The sequence below is a fragment of the Electrophorus electricus genome, chromosome 22 (assembly GCF_041902795.1).
Source record: "Electrophorus electricus isolate QZ-2024a chromosome 22, ASM4190279v1, whole genome shotgun sequence".
Taxonomy (NCBI): Eukaryota; Metazoa; Chordata; class Actinopteri; order Gymnotiformes; family Gymnotidae; genus Electrophorus; species Electrophorus electricus.
The window spans coordinates 17,266,506-17,286,466 of NC_137518.1; the positions used below are offsets into that span (position 1 = coordinate 17,266,506).

The following is a 19,961-nucleotide window of genomic DNA, read 5'->3' on the forward strand; positions in this document are numbered from 1 at the left end:
AAGTGTCTAAACACTGGCATTTGGTATTTGGTCGGTATCTACAGAAATGTAGAGGCAGGCAAGTCGGGTTTAACTTTCTCAGAGGTTCCGGTGAAGGCTGTCGCCACCTCTTCCATGGGGAAGTCGCTGGAGTGTCAAAGGAAACCAAAATGGGAGGTGAGTAGCTATCAGTGACTGGCACTTTTACCTTCCCTCTTATAGAATTATTACCCCACAGCGTAATATCGGTGTTTGTGAACTGCAGATTATCTTTGGGCACTTCACTAGTTAGCAGTTATAGGTATTGACGGCTCTAAACGTAGCATTAGCTTATCTTAGCTAAAAGTTCAACTTGGCATGAGGGCTTCTGCGGAGTGGTTGCAGTAACTTACTACAGCTTGGCATTAATACGCTTTCTCTGTGTAAAAACGAACAATATCGAATTAGTTAGCTGGTTAGCTAGCTAGTTACGTTAAACACAAGTTACGTCAAAGTGGTTTTTTTTTATTATTGTGATTTTCCACGAAGTTAGCGTTAGCTTGTCAGCATAGACTCAACGGCTATCTTTTCACCCCTAGCTAAGTTACATGTTCATATCCGACCATTCAAGCACACTGTAAAATAAGCTTAATTGATTACTTTATTCTCACTCATTTAACGAGTTGCCTAGCTAACCTGTCCCATGTTTTAAAGGGTCACCCAACAATTCCTTATTTCAATTTTGCCTCACGTCGGTCCATACAGCGCCCATTTGCGGCCAAGCGTAGCGTTGCCACAAGGATACAAGCATTTATATGGGTGACTCCGTGTTATTACCAGCCTTATAGTATAAAGTAAAGGTAAAGGTTTTGGTAAGATTAGCTCGTATTTACCAGTGTTTAAAGATGCAATTTCTACACCTTATAATTTGTTGTATTGATAAACTGTTAAATGTTGCTGTTTCATTGTGAACATCAGACAGTTTCCACGAGCAGTTACGTTTGGACAGTTGGTTCCTGAAATCAGACCATCGTCTGGACACTGAGCTGGTGGATAAACTCATTCTGCAACTTAACAGAATCTACCCTCAGATCCTCACCGACAAAGAAGCCACAAAGGTAAGACTATAAACTGAGAAAGGTTTGCACTCCAGAAACTACGTATTTCCATGATTAAAGGGGAAGATTATTCCTTTTGGGGTGTGGTTTCTAGTTGCCTTGCTGTTTATGGTATGGAGCTGGGGAGATTTAAGTAGTTGTTTCTGAATTGTGCTGTGGTGAGTAGTTCCGTGACCTGGACGTGCCCACCTGTGTGCGGCTGGACGCGCTGCTGACACATCTGCAGCAGAAAAGGGAGGAGGCGTGCCGAGAGTTCTACAGTGCACTCCACCTGCACGCGGAGGAGGTGTACTTCAGCCTGCCAACACGCCTCCGCCGGCGTACGGGTTAGTGTCACTCAGATAACGTGGACAGGTACCTAACAACTCAAATAACCAGTCAGAAGAGCTACACTGGTTTCCATTTTTGCTAATTTCTCAAATTGCTTCAGATACTTCAGATAGTACCTCTTGGAAAATCAAATACCTACCAATATGACACTGGTTAGTGACTTTTCAGCCCTTCAAATAAAAGTTGTGTTTAGTGCACATCTGTTTAAACAAGTGCTGAAAAGAGGTGTTAACATTTTATAATTTTTTGTTTCCTTTTTCCAGAATCCATGGACACAGTACTGAATCCAGTCATGAGCACGAATGACCGATTTGTGTTGAATGATCAAGGTAATTTCTACTGTCCTTCCCTTTAACAATACCACACATGCATACAATTTGTAAATGTATGTTTGTGGATGTTTCTCTTCTGTAACATTGTCCCTTTTTCTAGGCCCATTGTTCTTTCTGAGTTGTTTCAGTGCAGTAGTAGGAGCAGCCTTGCTCTATTACCATGGGGGTAAGAACAATCAAACTGCTTTTGTGCTCAAGCAAACCACTCAGCCCTTTTTACTGGGGTTAAATATTAACTTGAACTGACCACCCTCTTGCCAGTAAATATGATGAAAGGAGTGTATAAAAATTCAAACATGTCTTACAAATTGGAAGAATTTGGATTAACCTTATCTGAATTATGGATCCTGGCCTCTGTTAGCTTTTACTGATTATTAGCAATGTTTGTATGTATTAGCATTATTAGTAGGCCATTAAACTCCAGAGATGGGTCAAATACACTTTATCAAGCAAAACAGAAATAAAACACAAAACACAAAAATAATGTGTGTGTGTGTGTGTGTGTGTGTGTGTGTGTGTGTGTGTGTGTGTGTAGATTTTAAAACAGTGTCAGGATCAAGCAGTGCTCTGGGTCTTGCTGCGCTGGGGATTGGGAGGAAGGTCAGAGAAGTTCTCATCTGGTACACAGAAGACAGCTTGAGCAGATAACTACAAAGTCACCATGGCACAATACCTGACTTCTTGGTTATTAAGTTCATGCATTCTGCAAATGATGTAATACTGCCTTGCCTGGACCCCAAAGAGGTTTTTAACTTCTCCAGTCATTTCCTGTCTCTCCGGTCCGATTATGAGAGGTTTTTACGTCCTGCTTATTTTTACCTTTTTATGACAAAGCACAGCTGTCATGATGAAAGAAACATTCCCACATTGTCCTGTATCAGATGCATCGCTTCATGATGCCTCAAACAATACTGCTGCCCCCACCTGCTAGTACGGGTGTTTCACTAGTTGTATGTTGCAACAACAGATGATTTTGACAGACTGTAGGCAAGCCTATAGAGCTAACCTTGCCTGCCTGTCTGTCTGCACTGTTCTACTAAGGATAGGAAGTGTCAAAACAGAAGTCTCATCATAATTTAAACAATCAGAAACAACTGGTGTTGAAGACTTCTTACAAATTACTATTATGAATATTATTGGGGGTTTTTTTGTTGCTATTTTGTGGTGTCTAGGATATGCTACCTTGTAAAAGTGGCTAGAATTCAGAGAGAGATTTCAATCAATAGGGAGAGAATGCAGTCCATATGATAACGGATTTTAGCTGTTGTGTGGAGCCACTCCATTGGTGTTTTTTAGTGGTGGAAAATAGAGGCTTCTGAATATTATCTACTCTGCTAATTGGTGCAGCATGCATGTCTAATAGCAAGCTGAGAGTTTACACTAAAGATGTTGGAATGCTGTTTCATCAGTGTGCTTAAATCGATCTTTTAAGTGGACAGCAAATTGCACTTTTAGATTGTATTTACCTTATACCTGATGTCCCTTTTAGTTCTGTCATCTTGATCTAATGCAGCTGTAGATGCAGTCTTGGATCCAGCACAGGGGACTTGGGGAAGGTAAACACCAAACTGCAGTGCTGTGAGACCCCTGAACAATTTGGACAACTTGCAAATCAGGCTGTGCATTTGACTCTTGATCCGCCTTCACTCTTGTGACCTTGAGTGTTTTTTCTCTTGATTTGACCGGGAAATTAAGAGCATAAACTGCACAGCCACATCAAAGACAATCAGAGAGCACCAGCTCAAGTTGTTTCAGTCATGGGTTTATTTGACGTTGGCAGCTCATTTGCACATATTATTTATTAACTAGCTATTAACTCATTTTATGTATATTTTAAACTAAAGCAACCGAAGTCTAGAAAGTTGTCTGTAAGTTTGTTCGTTTGATCTAAGAGCTTCCAAGAATGTTAAATTTGTAGCAGTGTTTTAAGGCAGTGCCTAACCTGGTTCTGGACGTTGGTCATCATGTAGCGTCTAGCCTGCACAGGCTACTTGGATTGCTGTCTTCCTGTGAAGTTTCGTTCCAACCCTTCAGGAGAGCCACCTCCTTGCATAGCTTAGCTCCGTCTTAGCTCCTGGAGATCTAGCTGCCTGCAAAGTTCATTAGCCCAAGAAGAGCATGTTAACTCCATCAGTTAGTAAAATTGGGTTTGAATATGGCAGACTGTGGGGTTACACTGTGAAGGAGGTTAAGACTTATAGGTCGGGCCCCTTTATTCCCCAGCCACAGATGTCAACTGCAGGGAGAGTCTGAAAAGGTCACTGACAACATGCAAGTATAATCTGGCCAAAACAACTGTAACCAGTGTTTTACCAAACCTAGTATGTCTTAAGAGACCATCAGAGCAAGACTGTTCTACTCATAACATGTCTGATATATCAGACCTCTAAAGACTGTTTAAACTAAAATTGTACCATCAATGTAGAGCTGCTGTTGTACTTTTTATGCATGTAGTAAGGCCACTGCAAGAATACTTTGAATAACAGTGCTGAAATGTATATGCTTAAATCGATACAAAAGTGCCTTTTTCTCTGACAATTATGTTAACAGTAAACCACTCCAGCAATTTAATTAAACAAGCAGTTAATTGTTTTCATTTCATTTTAATCTTTGTACATAACACTACAGCAGTACTAATCCATAATATTAAAAGAAATCTTTTATGTGGTCCACAGTGATGACTTACAAAGACATAAATGCAAAAAAAAAAACAAAAAAACAAAGACACACAAAAGCATTAATAAACACAAACCCACAGTTGGAGCTAAATATTATTGCGCAGACATATTGAAGTAAAAGCAATAAGCATTATTTTTTCCTTATTAGAGATTTATGTTAAGCTTTTTCCCAGTGGGGGCCTCCAACTGTGATGGTACAGTATCAGTCTGTTGTAATATCCCACAGCCACCTTCAGATCTGCCCTGTCTCCAAAGGGTCAGAGCACAGTACTTCCCTGAATGTCTGCTAAAATTATCTTTCCAAGCTTTTGACATATTCCATTCTGTCTTTAATATAGGAAAGTTTATCCTTAATATCAGATGTAGTGAATTCCAGCACATTTTGGTGATTTTAATTTTTTTTCCAGGATCAACTGCACCTCCTGATGAGTTAGCCAGGTGTTTTGAGCAGGGAAATCACCAAAATGTGTGCTGGACTCTGGACCTGTAGAACCAGACTTTGACATTCCTTCTGTACGTGTGCCAGGTTTGAGACATATAGATACACAAAGATGAGCAAAATATACATTAGCCATCACTACACCTGGAAAACTTACTGCAGAAGGAATCTGCCATTCCATCATGCTTCTCATTCTGATTCTCCTAAAGAACTAAAGCTTAGTGGAATGAACTGGAATTAATTTGCAGGGTGGAAGTGCTCAGTGAATAGAGGTAGGCATCCATTCTACACACATTTCATACAAGTGCATACAGTAATTTATTTTTGTGTGTGCCCATAATTGAGATTCTAAGAGGGGTTCTACTTCCTGCCCCCCCAAAAATATGGAGTCATTTAAACTAAATGTCTTGTAACAGAAAAAGTCCATTTGAGTTAAAAAGTGAAGATGTGACTTTTCTGGTCTTTACATGCATATAACTTTAGCACAAAACGGCTATGTTGCTTGAAAAGAAAGTCTGAACCTCTGTAACATTGGGGAGCCCTGTGACTGGGTGGATTCACAATGAGCTGGTCTGACAGAAGGTGCAGCAGGTGTGATGCAGCTCTTCTGGGTGCAGAGAGGTTCTGGGGCGGGGGGGCATTGTTCCTGGTCAATCAAGCACTGGTCTGCGGCCTCTGTACGCCAAATGCTGTGATGAAAACGTTTACGACAACGATGATGAAGACAAGGGCTGTGGAGATGTTCTCCATAATGTTCAGCTTGTGGTGTTTACTTTCATCATTCAGGTTCCACTTCACTAAGTAACAAAGACAGAAATTGAGGGGAAAAACATTACATATCAAAGAATAAACAACTAGAGGTTTATAAAAGTTTCTCACACGGCCACAAGGTCACTGTGCCAAAAAATTTACTATGTTATCAGTTCATCAGATGAATAAAGGTAGGAACACACCAAACTGGGAATCCAGCTATACAGGACTGACCCAACAGCCGGATTCAAGAGATCTCCACTAGAGGGTGCCAAGCCACATCACCTCATCCAGTAGCCATTTTTAATACACTTGTAATCATGTCATGTTCACAATAAAGGTAAGCCTTATAGTCAGAGAGTATGACTAAAATATTGGGGGGAAATACAATCTGAGTGGTCTGTTTCAGTCCAGTTGTTACAATTATGAATAAGTCAGCCCAGTCCAGGTTATTGATAGCAGGGAGAACTCCAAAATGTAGAGTGCAGCAGTACTGCAGGACCAGGATTGGGAAACCAAATGGTTTGATTCCAGTAACATTTAGGTCAGTGATTATTTCTATATAAAAACAGCAAAAGCAGGCATAGTGTGTGCATGTGTGCACAAGTGCATGCCTCACCTATGAAGATAAGCAGCACTCCGACGAATACCTGCAGGATGAGAGAGATGCTGATGAGGGTGATGAGGATGGTGTAGAAGGAGAACGCAGGGCCCTGCTCCAGCACGGCCTTCAGCTGTGATGCGTTGGCCATCAACAGGGCCACGTCCAGCATGCTCTCCGCTGCGCTCTTCTTATTGGCGTAATGGTTCATGTTGAGGGGGATCTGCGACCTTCTCCATCGGCTCGACGTCGTAGCCTAAACACACACGCACACGTAAACATACAGATTGTGCACAAGTTGTAGATGCATACCAGCATCACACAGGGAAATACTGTTATTACAGCATCCAGAGCACAGTGACAAACTGTAATTACTCTGGGATAAGTAGGCTTGCAGAGAGGAGGTGTGTTGAGGACAGCCATAAAGAAAACGAGTAAAGCAGCAGATACTTGCTGCTGCAGTGGTCCATACAGCATGTCTTCCCCAGTTTTTATATAATTTCCATAGTTTTAAATTCCAAGTTCAATCAGGGAGATTCAAGCACCGTTTTCTTTCCTTTGCTTTTTACAGGGATTTATTGAGCGTACCAAAGGCCTGACTGCTTATGTTTCTCTTAGTCATTTAGTATCAGTGGAAACAACATATTTACATTTTCCTTGATGGTTGATTTTAAAGTAAATTCAGTGTTTCACCACCTTTTTCCATTTGCATGCGTTTGGGAATGTCCCAGACTAGGCTTTAAGATTTTTGCAGTACTCTTTCAATGCAGGAGAACATTTGCCTCTCTAGGACTCCAAACTTGTCTTACTGTGCTTGATTCTACTTTCCACTGAATCCTGTACAAGGAAGTTCCAACATGCTCTGTTTGCAGTTTGAAGGTTGAAAGGAAGTTTCAGGCCCTTGGTATTGTGCTTTTCTCAGTGAGGAAAGAAAGGAGAATTTGGGGTTTATTGCAGGACATGTGACCAATATGTAGAAGGGAAGTGGAAGGATTTGAGCAGTTACCCTGACCACACTTCCTTCCCGCATTCAGGGTGGGCCTGTGGCATGGACCCATGTGCGTGATATTTGGGAGTGGTGCTCATGCCAGCAAGTCCATATGTTTCACCCTTGACAAATTCAATATATAAAACTTTTATATAAATAAATTATATTAGTATTCTGTCTGGTCATAAACAGGCTTTTTCAAACAGACACGAATCCAGCATTTCCAAGTGCATTCCTCTGTGTGCCCCAGACAATCTATATTTTTAAGATATTCCAGTTCACAACACACCTGTACCACATATTCTCTGTTCCTGATCACGGAGTTAGGTATACTGGTAGCTGAGGAAAAGCAAAAATGATTTGTACATGAGAACATTTGAACACTGTTGTTAACATGTAATGTTTGCTGTTCATGGTGTAAATACAATGTTCCTTTAATAATTGAGACTTGTGTTTCAGAGCCAGGTTTAGTGTCAGAGCCTGGGGCAGATACGGGATTCCATGCTAAACCCTGGGCCAGCGCAGGAGTCAGGGCAGACTTAGGGACGGGAGTAGGAAGGGGAAAAGCAGGTGGACTAGTAACGCGGCTGGAACGGTAGGTGGGCGTAGAGTCAGGAGAGGGGAAGAGACATGCAGGTAGCGGGCAAAGATGTGGAAGCAAAAGCAAAGATAGGTGAGTATATCCAGGATGACCGACACAGGAACAGGAACAAAGTACATGGATACAGGCACTAGGACAGGGAAGGAAACACTAAAGCCACATGGCAGGGTAACGGGTCTCACCAGGTTGACATAAACAGGTATGGATGTACAGACAGGAACAGAGATAAAACCGGCAACACAGGAACTGGGGACACTGATGCACTGAAGGGAGCAGTAATGGGGGCTGGCGCAGCAGCCTCAGGGAGCAGAGGAGTTTCAAAAGTGACTCCCGGCATAACCAAACAGCTCGTATGGGTCCGGGAGGTTGACGGAGGGACCTCAAGGGTCACTGGCTCACCACGAGGCATGACTGAGGGAGTCCCAAATGTCATCAGAGGCACACCTGTAGCAGCTACAGGTGACACAGGGGAGTCTTGTGGAGCGACCACGGGTACAAGCCTGGCATGTGGCGCTGGGACTTGTGGAGTGGCCTCTTCCACTCTAGGAACAGCCGGGTCCGGTGATGCGACGTTCAGCGGCGGTGGGCCCGAGGGCATGGCTGCGGCATTCAGCGGCGGGTCCGGGAGGTCCGGAGGCGCGGTTGCGCTGCTTAGTGGTGCTGCAGGGTCTGGAGGCGTGGCTACAGCGATCAGCGGCGCTGCGGGGAGATCCAGAGGTGCACCTACAGACACAGACCTGACACAGGGAACATGAACAGATTGAGAGACCTCTTGGGTGGCGAGGATAGGCCAGGAGGCCAGCACTAGGCCGGGAACAGGCTCAAGAAGAACGGCGTCTCTCTCGTCGGGGACCGGGACTTGGTCGGGACGGGTGGCATCTCTCGCACCGGGAGCCGGATCCGGCCGGACAGCGTCTCTCGCACCGGACGCTGGATCCGGCCAGGTGGCATCATCCGCACCGGGAACAGGAACTGGATCTGGCCGGGCGGCATCTCTCGAACCAGCTTGTGACTGGTGTCCTCTTTCACACCAGGGACCGGAGCTGGCCGGGCTGCGTCTTCTCTTGCGCCAGGGACGGGGACAGGATCAGGGTCGGCGGGATCTCTCACGCCGGGGGTTGGATCCAGCCAGGTGGCGACCACCACGCCAGAGATAGCAACTGGTCGGGCTGTGTTCTCCACGCAGGAGGCACAGACTGGCTGGGCGGCTGAGAGGGGCGTAGCTAGAGAAGGCAGGTTTGGTGGGGTTGTAGGAAACCCGTGTTAACAGCCGGAAGAAAAGATTCCACCGTTCTAGCCTCCTGAGCTCTGTGCTGGAAGATTATCTCCGCCCACTCCAGTGCTTTACCCCAAAGAAAGATCTTTATGAACAGCACCTTCACTAGTTCAGGGGGTTTAGGGCAGGTCAGGTATTGGAGATAGATGCGGCACTGCATAATGAACCTCCCCGTCATACTCACTCGGAGTCGCCATAAGTGGGGGCAATACCAGGGGTTTCCCATCCTTGAGCGTGGAGAGCAGAGTCTTGATATAATCCAACTCCGCCTCAGGGAGTAATCCAGCGTCCCTCATTGTGTGGCGTGAGGGTTGCTGATGCTTCAGCACAATGCAACGGACCGAAGCCGTCCCGCTACATTCTCTTAGAGTGGTCAGTTATTCTGTAACGATTTCCCTAACAGAACGGGCGAGAGGCAGAATGCATTCGCAGGAGGTGGTTTTATTGAATGAGGGAAACAAAATCACAAAGGGCAAAATAAACAGGGAGCAAGGGGAGGACAGTGAGGTAGAATAACACAAGAACTAGACAAACGGAAAAGCACTGGTGACGACAATGCAGCGAGCGGAGTAGAAACAGGACAGAATGAGCGTGACTTACCAAAATAACCGACGAACTCGAAGACAAAACACAGGGTACAAAGAACCAGGACAATTAGGGAATAAACAGACTCAGGTGAACTTGGGGACAGGGAGAACCAAAACACGGCCTGGAATGAAGACGACGAGCGGAGAAAACGAAACTAAGGAGCGGAACCAGGGAGTGCAGGAAAACAGACGACAGGGAAACCATGACAACAGGGATGCCAGGAGGGTGGCCATTCATGACACTAATGATATTAAATGAATGGTGAATTTTCTGTCAAACCATCTAGGATTTTCTACATTTTGGCTCTAGAATGCAGTTTTAGTTCTATAAAGGTCTATCAATCATGGTCGGAATATATATTTTATATATTTTCTCCACCAGCCTCTAAGGCAGGTGCACAATATTGATATTGATGGTGCAAAATGCAAATTATCCCTCTAACAATCACACCTTTCTATGTGTTTGAAGATTATGATCTGATGCAGGAACTCCATATGACTGTGCTTTGATAAACCATGGTGCCCACATGATCAACAAATCATTTTGCCCAAAATAAAGCAGGCTAATCTTTAATCGTATCATCTTAAAAGTTCACCTGTTTGCCTTAATTCTCTTTTCTGTAAGTTTAATAATCGTGAAACATATTGCTATATATTGCAACTAGCATATATAAATTAATAAACGATTAGTGATTTTAGGTCACACCTGCAATGTTCTGCATTAGTCTTTTAAGGTGTAAAAGCTAATGTGCCAAGCTTACAGGTGACAACTATTTCACCCACCACATCCAGCAATTTTGGTGTACATGGCAGGTGGCCAGTGTTCATATGCAGCTACCAGCAATATGTCGTTTGGGTTTGAAACTGGTGTCAATTTTTTTTGCTAGACCTTCCGACATGAGTATCTTCATCCATATATTATCTCATAGCCCTGAGTCCTTGACCCAACTCAAACCAAAAGCTGACAGTTTGCACTGGAACACACCCAACTATGTCATGAGCTCAGCTGTAATGTTTTCTGCTGCTCTCACAAGCTGCTATTCAAGGTTTCTTACTGTTATTCAGCAATATGAGAGAAGTATCTACATGTTTTAAGTGGCTTTAATGCAGAAGAGTGAAATCCTGAAAGCTAGTGTGAACTATACTGTGAACAAGTATAATTTCAACCATATTACTTCAACTGTCCTGCCAAAATTTTTTTTCTGTAAATTATCAGCAATGTTCACCTTCTCTGCATGAAGCATTCCTTCAAGTTATCAGACTGGCAGTTGCGAACGGCTGTATCAGCAGCACTGGGCCACATAGCGCCTCTTTATCTCCTGCCTCTCCTCAAACAGGCTAATACCACTATAATATATTTTATATATATATATATATATATATATATATATATATATATATATATATATATATATTCCACCTTAATATAAGCGCTATGCTGCAAGCTCTCTCTCTCTCTCTCTCTCTCTCTCTCTCTCTCTCTATATATATATATATATATATATATATATTTTTTTTTTTTTTTTTTTTTTTTTATATTCCACCTTAATATAAACGCTATGCTGCAAGCTCAGTCATGTAAGGATTCTGTGGTCATCTTTCTGGACAACTTTTCTCTGCGCCTCTTGTGTATTACCAGGCAGTCAGGTAGTTTAAACTCCACAATTTGTAAGAAACAGTCTCGTCTTGGCCTACAACGCAACGCTGCACAAACATTCTCCATGTTTCCTGGCTATCGAGGGGCCATGCGCTGCCTTTGTATGAAGTGGAGTCCTTCTGCCCAATACAAGGGTCCCTGTGTGTGAGCTGGCCACAGCATAATGGGGAAGAGCTTCTGTCCCTTACACACAAAAACACACACAGAATCTCCCGACAGACATACCCATCAAGCTTCTCTGACAGAGTCGCTTATCTGAATTTCAGTTATTTATTTCTGTGTTTCTGTTCTTGTATCTTGTATAGGTCCTTCCTCCTAGAGGTTTTTTTTTTAAATTGCTTTATCCTCACTTCCTCTTCTTTGCTCTCTGCCTCACTAATGAAATTGTTGAAGTACAGTAAAATGTATACCCAATTGTGAAGAATACAGTTACACAAAATTGCATGTTATAAAATTACATGCTATACTTGAAACAACAAAACTTCTTTAATGAGCTGGAACAAGTAACATCATGTCATGCTTTTTTGTTTTTTTTTAATACTAAAAATAATAATTACTAATAAGTAATATATATTATAATAACTAATAATAATAATAATAATAAGTTACTAATTTTTCTTTTTCATGTGATATAATTATAATTAGTTGGTTACAGCACCTGGACTGTTTTATTATTCATCATACCTCTTACTTTATAACTTTTATACTTATAACTAATTTTAGACCAAAAGTGTCATAAAAAGAGATGTCTTGTGCCTTGTGTACTTCTCTTCTATTATGGTTAGATATGTCAGTGCACTGGAATGTTGCCAGCATTCTCTGTTGAGCAATTTCCATTATGCTAAAGAAAATTTCTGTACTTGACAGGTGCTGGTGAATAAAGTGATTCCAAATAAACTTCAGTTCCTATGCTAATAGATGCTACTAAGAAGGTTTAGTGCACAGGTTTACAGTATGGAACTCAGCACTCATGTTTTGTAGGGTACTTTTACTTCTACTTGAGTTATTATTTGATTGAAGCACGAATACTTTTAAGTGAAAATGGTATTAGGTTACAGCCTTTGTACCTTTACAGGTCTCATAAGATCACTTATGTAAGTTTCCCTTTCTCCTACAGCATGGATCACTGTAAGTCATGGCCCTATGACATTTCGGCTCATTTCTTCTGGTTTTCAGTGACGTTAAACAGGGTTCCCTGGCATGTGACCAGGAACTAGTGTATGGGAGTTGGAAACCGGCCCTTAGCACAAAACAATCACATTACAAGCCCATACCATTACAATTTCAGTTCATCTGGAAACTGAAATTCACCCAGTGATGGAATGTTGAGGGGTTTAAATGAGATTCCCAGCTTGCTTTAATCTGCCTGGTTTTTGTTTTTCTTTCTTTTGCTTTTTTGCCTGGAGAGTTAGCATTTAATTTACACTCTTTTTTACAAACAGAGTCTGTTAATCATTCTCAGATGGCCAGAAACCATCAACCAGAAACTAGAAAAGATTAGCAAATGAACACCAACAAACATTTGTTTCTTCTTTAATATCCTTTAAAAATATTTTAAAGAATTAGTACCTTTGACAAAACAACAAAACATCAGGCTATTTTTGTACTGAACACTTTTTTACTACTTGTTTATTTTTTGAGGGGGACTGGCATCCAAATGTAAATATTTAAAGAAAGTATTTTCCTGTTAACATTCTCAGTGTGGGAACATTGAGGCATTTATAGAGAGAGATGGTCAGCTTTTGTAGTAAAGTGAGAGATGGTCAACTTTTTTATAACCTCAACCTATTACCTCTCATTAAACATATATAATAAAACTCTATACAGGCCTAGTACAAATTGTCAGTAAGACAATTACCATTATAGTATACTAAAATTTAAGTCATCAAATACATGTTTTCAAAGTTAAATTAACGTTTTACTAAAAGTCACTTGGCAAACTCACAGATTGTAAAATCCCACTGGACATGCCTATTATTATCTCCCAAATCGTTTTCAACAAACAGGTGAGCTTTTACTAAAATGAACAGGGGCATTTTTGCAGGGCTCTATGCTCTCCGGCTAAACTCACCTTGTGCCTATGCGAAGACGACGTTAACGGGACATCGAGGACTACCATTAGCTCAGACAAAGCCATATTTTATAAGATCAAGTGTCCCTTTTTAAAGTTCCTTGGAAACTGGGCCCATTCTTCTGTGGAAGTCCGATCAAGTTTCTTTAACCACCTAAGCTAGCTAGGTTACCATTTTTTCAAGCGTCAATCTATGGCGTCTCAAAATCCACCGGCTATTTATATTAACATCTTATACACCACATAAAAATACTAAACTACGAGATAGTAAATATGTAAACATCCCCATAAGTTTGGATATAAGAGTGAGATGTAACAAGCGTTAGCTCTTCAATAAGAGTATCTTATAGCCTAGCCTAATTCATCTCGACTACCGAACCAAACATTCAGTACCTAAATACCTAACCATGGCAAACCATATTAGATTAAGGTATTTGATTAGATATTATTAGATAAACCTGCTATGTTTAACGTTACATGTCGTGAGACTGCCTATAGGCTACGAGTAAACACGGCTAGCTGGATGGGCTCATGGCATTAAGTTACTCACCTCTCGTCCACGATGTATGTCGGCATCTCCGTTCATCTCCATCGCTTCAGACGCCATGACCACACCTTAGAATTACCTTGTATGTCTCTAAAAAATCTGACTGTGCGATTGACTTTTCTTAAATTGTATGAGTAATATTCACATGAAAGGAGTCAGCTGGCTTTGTGCCCACCCGTTGGGGGCGTCTCGAGTAACCGCGGGGTTTTCCGCAATGAAAGCCTTCGCAAAAATTCAAAGAAACACCTAAACTTTCCTGAGGACTAAATTGATAACTAGGCTACTGTGCGACTACACTGAATAGAATGCTGAATCTCCTCCCCTGGGGATGTGCTCGTCGTAGTGGTTTAATTGCTATAGATCTCTAAGATATGATGTTACATTTGTATAGTGCCTTTCTCAGAACCCAAAGACAGTCAACGTGCTACACTACGCGTTTACACTACACTAGTCTCAGCTGACAGAATCTGATCTCCATCTGTCTATATGGGCTACGGATATAACTGGAGTCGTTGGTGTGCGTCCGTTCTACTTTAGCAGACACAGATCATGCCCACACAGATAAAGTGCTTTTCAATAAATTAGACCTTTTTTTAAAAACCATAGGCTATGGTTTTATCTTCATGTTTGTTGAATATGTTGCTACTGTTACATCTGACCAAGGGTGCAAATTTTGTATATCAAATAACCGACAGGATTCGTATGGTTTCTTAAGGGTGGAGGGTGTTCAAATCCAAAAAGGGACCCCCTGCTACACTAGTGCTTGTAATGAAAGGAAATTGTTAACTAATATCAATTGCTTAAATGAGTGGAAAACAAGCATACATAAATCCAGGACATAACTGCAGTGTAGCAACATCAAAAGTTTGCCGGAGTTTCTTGACAAACTGCTTACTCAGCTAAATAAGGGCTTTTATCCTCTTGCACAAGTTGTTTCCGAATATATGAAAGAATGAAATAATATTTTACACATATTCATATGCATAATAGTCAAGTTCATCTTTACTGTCATCACAGCCATATACAGTGTGCAGTATACAATGAAAAATAAAGTTTCTCCTGGACCCAAGGTGCAAGACATGCATATATGTAAGACAGTTCTTAAGGAGTGCAGTTGAAATACATCCAGAAGCATGTTGGCTGATGGTTGGAGAAAGGGGAAACTGGTTCTTGGGTTACATGGCCCACATGGCTGGGGGAGTAGAGCATTTAATACGATAATAACAAGAACACGACAGAAAGACATTTCAGTACACACAAGTTGGCTGCAAACTGAAATTAAGTGTAAAGTATCAACTGCAGTGTAGTGACAGAATAAAGTGGCAATGTATGAATGGTAATGGAACTGAGAAGTATAAAATGAGACATTATTTAGTGTGGTAAACGGTACGTTTCATACAACGGGAAGGTTGGGAGGGATTTTCCACACTGTTAGACGCCTTGCAGAATGAGTGGAAAATGTCCTTTACAGGGTATAGAGGTGTGCTGATGCGGATTTCAGCAGTCCACACTATCCTCTGTAGAGTCTTCAGATCAGAGAAGTTGCCAAACCAGGCAAAGATGCAGCTGGTCAGGACATTCTGAATTAAAATCTGAATTAAAATAATATGATTCATAAAAAATATAAAAAATATAAAGTGAATAAAATCAAATTTAATATACTAAGAATAAATTAAGAATTAATAACAATAAATAATTATATTTTAAAAAATCTATATATAAAAATTAAAATGCACAATAGTTGCTTAAAAGTTAAAAGTGCAATGCCACAGGATCTGAGAGGACAATGTTTAGCCTGAGTTGAAAGCCTGCCCAAATAAGGATGTTTTTAGTTTTGATTTAAAAACATATAGTGTCTAGGCTATTCTATTATCTTCAGACTGGTTCCATTTAAAAACAGCAAAATAGCTAAATGCTCCCTCTCCACCAAAGGCAGGAAGTACTGATTAGTTCTTAATGGTCTGAGAGTCCTACCCAGATCATAATGTTGCAGCATATCAGATAGATATGCCAATTCTACACCATTAAGTGATTTATAGACCAGTAATAATACCTGTAATAATACAATCACCTCTGTAGTACACTAGTAGCCAGTGTAAGGACTTAAGGATGGAGGTGAAATATTCTCTTCTTTTGCTTCAAGTGAGAACTTCAGCAGCTGCATTTTGAATCAAACTGAAGGTGTTTGATTTTCTTTCTTGAGAGCCCATTTAGGAGGATGTTATAGTACTCTGCTATAAACGAAAGCATGGATGAGTTTCTCCAGGGCTGCTATTGTCAGGAAATCTTTGATCTTGTTGATTTTCTTGCTGATGATAATGTGATTTAGTAAAAGATTTGATGTAACTGCCAAAACCAAGATCATTAGTACACCACAATTACAATCTAGCTTTTTAGATTTTAGGTTTTTCAAGCCCCAAAAGGCACTAGTCTGCTTGTCTCTCATTGCTGTTGACAAATATAATAATTTCTGTTTTATCAATTCATCTTTATTTAACTGCTGAAAGCTTTGGCCCATCTAGTTAATGACGTGCTGAAGGCACTTGCAAAGAGAGTCAAGGGGACTGGAGCAAATATAAGTTACATAATATTGGCCCAAGAATCAAACCCTGGAAAACACCATAAGTCACTGTTACGCTTTCTATTTCTATATAGACAAAACAATTACTGAACCATTTTAAGAGCCAACCTACTTCTCAAGTCTGTCTATAAAAATGTTATGGTCTATGGTATCAAAACCTGCATTGAGGCTGAGCAATAGTAAAACATTAAGTTGTCTTTAAATGAATGCCATTAATTAATTACCTTAATTAAAGCAGTCTCAGTACTATGAGTAGGCCAAAATACTTTCCCAGTGAACAGTAGATTTGAAATGGGTCTGTAATTATTTAACACAAATGCTAACAGATTTTTCTTTTTTAAAAGAGGCTTCACCCATGCCGTTTTTAGTGAGTTAGGAAAAACACTTGATAAGAGTGGGGTATTAACTATCTGAAGTATGTCGGCTGCTATTGAGTAAAACACATTCTTTAAGTAGTAAGTCAGTAAAGTGTCAAGGCTTCCACTGATTTATGGTAACTCGCCTTAACAATTTAAATTTCATCATTACTAGTACTAAACTGGGACATTTGCATGATAGCTAAACAAGAATTCTGATGTGCTGGACCTGCAAAAAAGAATCAAAGTTGTGAAAGCAGTCAGACAGCACTTGTATACTTATACAATGTATTTATTCGATTCAGGGATAAAACACTGATATTGCAGAGTATTTTGCTATTTAACATGGACATTGAAGAGTATTTTGCTATTGTTAATGTTATTGCTGCTAATTCTGGAGAAAAAGGTTTGTCTTGCTTTGCATATTATTATATTGTATTCATGCGGCCAATCTTTGAAGATTTGAATCAGTTTTGTTGTACCCAACCTGCATTCATCCTTCCTGCATTGTCTCTTCTGAATTTGAACTGCAGTAACATTTCTCCATGGTGCTTTCTCTTGGCATGAAATGATTTTAGCTTTAACTAAAACTAAAACTAAAAACTAAAAGCTTTAGCAGTCTTTTCTATAACACTAACCATTTTCAAGTTGAAGGTGTCCAGCAGAGCATCAACAGACTCTGATGGTTTGTACGGTCCTGTACACATTTCGTTCATGACAAGTGTAGCTGTGTTGTTATTTATAAACCTCATCTTAAAACAAACACATCGAGTCTCGGTTCTACGGAGGTCCCACATATTAAAGAACACACAGTAATGTAGCAAAGCCACATCCTTAACATAGGCTGATATATTGAGACCTTTTGAGATAACCAAATCCAGAGTGTGACCATTACAGAGTGACAGAGTCCGATATGGCACAGATATCCTTTGCATAATTGTCCTTGGGATTGTCAATGTGTATGTTAAAATAACCAGCAATTACAAAATGGTCAAAATCAGTGGAAATAAAAGATAACATCTGTAAGACGCCTGAACACCATTACTAGTAATATTTTTTGGTATCCCTATCAGAACTGTACAGAGATAATCAAAGGATGTAAAGTAACCAAATCATAACTGCTGGCATTGGAAAGAACCATAAAATAGAACGGCTGTACCACCATCTTTCCAGCTGGCCAGCAAGACATTTGTAAAATTGCCGACTCAGTTAATATAGTTGCTGCAGTATATTCATTTTACCATGTTTCAGTTAAAAGCAGAAGATCAAGCCCATGGGCTACAATAAACCTATTAATTAAATGAGATTTTCTTCTGAGTGATCTAATATTGAGAAGCGATATCTTAGCTGTGGTTCACATTTTACATACTGAAGGTTAGACACATTTACAGTATCTGACATTTACTCCCTGTATTTTCTGTTTCTGATAAGCAATCAAATGGGAGAGATTATAGGCATGTCGGGTCCAAGTTCTTTTTGAAAACTCGCACTGCTGAAGTCATCACTGTAGCATCAGGGACCTGAAGAATTTCAGTGCGACATGCTATCTGAGAAAGGGGTGTCTTCCTCCATTACAGTGAATGATGGTGGGTGAGGTTTCTGCTGGCGATGGGGTAGAGAAGAAGAGAGCGAAGCCGCCTCTCTGATGGTGGAGGAGCTTCTGTCTTTTTTTGAGCTACAGGTGGTGGAGCAGCTTGATGCTTCTTAGAGAAAGGTCTAGGGGATGGAAGTGGAGATGACACAGTAGATGAGAGCAGTGTAGGAGCTGGGCTGATTTTACGCTGTACCTAAGGGTTGGCCGACAGGGAAAGTGACACCCTCATACCAGCCGATATATCGGCTTCTCTTTTGTTGCTGGGAGGTTCATGTGGGGTGAGAGGGGAGTGGAGATAGCAGACAGTGTAGAGTCCTCACAGGGTTGTGGTGTCCCCAGAAGCTGATAAGCTTGGTCATCATCCAAGGTCTGCAGCTCCGTCAAGGCGCCCACCATGGGGGGGGGGGAGATGTTGTGGCTTTGGAGCAATAAATTCTGCTGATACAGGGGAGTCTTTGGGTTTGTGCCAATGTGTTGCTACTAATGGGGGTAGATACACCGCACAATGAGAAAATTATTTGTCAGAACTTTGACACCCTTCTTGCTTGTGTGCAGTCTATCTCACCTATAAAATTCCCTCTTCCCAAAAAAACTGCTTAAAGTTGTCAATAATATTCAGGCTATTTGACATACATTTTTTGTGTAGCCAAATGTTTTTTTCAAGTAGCATTGAAGAGAAGACCATTGATAAATGTTTGAACGTTGAGCTTCCTAATTGTGTTGAAGAGGTTATTAAAGTCCATTTTTAATAACTCATGACATGCTTTCTCATACCATTCTTGTCAACATGCTCAATGATCTGCTTTACTGTTGTGTAGTCAGCCAGTATTGTTGGCATCTTTTCATTAAGCTCAGAGTCTGTAATGTTTGGCTCACATTAAACTATGAGGCTCTGATATTTCACATCATCAACACATTGGTCCTCCATGATGAGGGCATCTGCTGTGTCTATATGCTGGAGCCCTGTGGCTCTGTTGGGGCACTCAGGCTGGCTGGCACTTATTGTTTGTTCAGTGTTCATTTCACTACCTTTGTGAGATCCATACTGAGATTTCCCAATGGTTCAGATAAAGAAAATGTTCTATTTTCAAGAGTGACAACAAAAACACACACACACACATCTCCACATCTGTTTGTGTGAACTACTTTTTTTCAAGCGTGGATATTTGACCGTGTTTTGCCATAAAATTGGTTGACAAATAGGAAAGGTATTCCTGGTTCAATCAGAGAGCAAGTATGTTTTATCCAAACATAACACTCACTGAGTAGTTGTCACAGCTTTCAAAAGTGATCGGTACCCGCCTCCAATCATCGTCATCATGATGCTTAACCAAAGGGTAATGCTGAAGATGAGTTTAATAATGTTTGGTAATAAGTTAATTTCAATGTTGCTTAATCACCAATTAGGTGCACAATGTTAGTACAAATATTGCTCTTGGCCTGCTCACTGGAGGCTTAGACTCTGTGGTGGAAATTCAGCAAACAAGGAGTCAGATG

The 19,961-nt window shown here is 40.8% G+C and overlaps 2 protein-coding genes across 5 annotated transcripts; one reads left to right on the forward strand and one right to left on the reverse strand.

Moving 5' to 3' along the window:
* Nucleotides 1-8: 8 nt before the first annotated feature.
* Nucleotides 9-4,461, forward strand: card19 (caspase recruitment domain family, member 19). The gene is made up of 6 exons (XM_035520190.2): nucleotides 9-156; nucleotides 937-1,076; nucleotides 1,243-1,402; nucleotides 1,670-1,735; nucleotides 1,839-1,904; nucleotides 2,274-4,461. The coding sequence occupies exons 1-6, from the start codon at nucleotides 150-152 to the stop codon at nucleotides 2,384-2,386; spliced, it is 552 nt and encodes a 183-aa protein (XP_035376083.2). The 5' UTR covers nucleotides 9-149; the 3' UTR covers nucleotides 2,387-4,461.
* Nucleotides 4,462-4,606: 145 nt separating this feature from the next.
* Nucleotides 4,607-14,384, reverse strand: ninj1 (ninjurin 1). Of its 4 annotated transcripts, XM_081705174.1 has the most exons (4): nucleotides 13,937-14,384; nucleotides 7,484-7,533; nucleotides 6,225-6,462; nucleotides 4,607-5,652 (listed from the first exon to the last, which is right to left on the reverse strand). In XM_081705174.1, exons 3-4 carry the CDS (start codon nucleotides 6,415-6,417, stop codon nucleotides 5,510-5,512), a joined length of 336 nt encoding a protein of 111 aa, XP_081561300.1. In that variant the 5' UTR covers nucleotides 6,418-6,462; nucleotides 7,484-7,533; nucleotides 13,937-14,384; the 3' UTR covers nucleotides 4,607-5,509. The 4 variants fall into 4 exon arrangements, with proteins under 4 accessions (XP_081561300.1, XP_035376085.2, XP_035376084.2 ...); XM_035520192.2 differs by lacking the exon at nucleotides 7,484-7,533; XM_035520191.2 differs by lacking the exons at nucleotides 7,484-7,533; nucleotides 13,937-14,384 and adding an exon at nucleotides 13,387-13,914.
* Nucleotides 14,385-19,961: the final 5,577 nt, after the last annotated feature.

Coding starts and splice junctions, on each gene's coding strand:
- card19 (XM_035520190.2), top strand. Junction 1,403..1,669: donor ACGCCTCCGCCGGCGTACGG/GTTAGTGTCACT, acceptor TCCTTTTTCCAG/AATCCATGGACACAGTACTG. Junction 1,905..2,273: donor CTTGCTCTATTACCATGGGG/GTAAGAACAATC, acceptor GTGTGTGTGTAG/ATTTTAAAACAGTGTCAGGA.
- ninj1 (XM_035520191.2), bottom strand. CDS start 13,452: ATGGCTTTGTCTGAGCTAATGGTAGTCCTCGATGTCCCGTTAACGTCG. Junction 6,463..13,386: donor CGTCTTCGCATAGGCACAAG/GTGAGTTTAGCC, acceptor GTGTGTGTTTAG/GCTACGACGTCGAGCCGATG. Junction 5,653..6,224: donor AGTGCTGCTTATCTTCATAG/GTGAGGCATGCA, acceptor TTTGTTACTTAG/TGAAGTGGAACCTGAATGAT.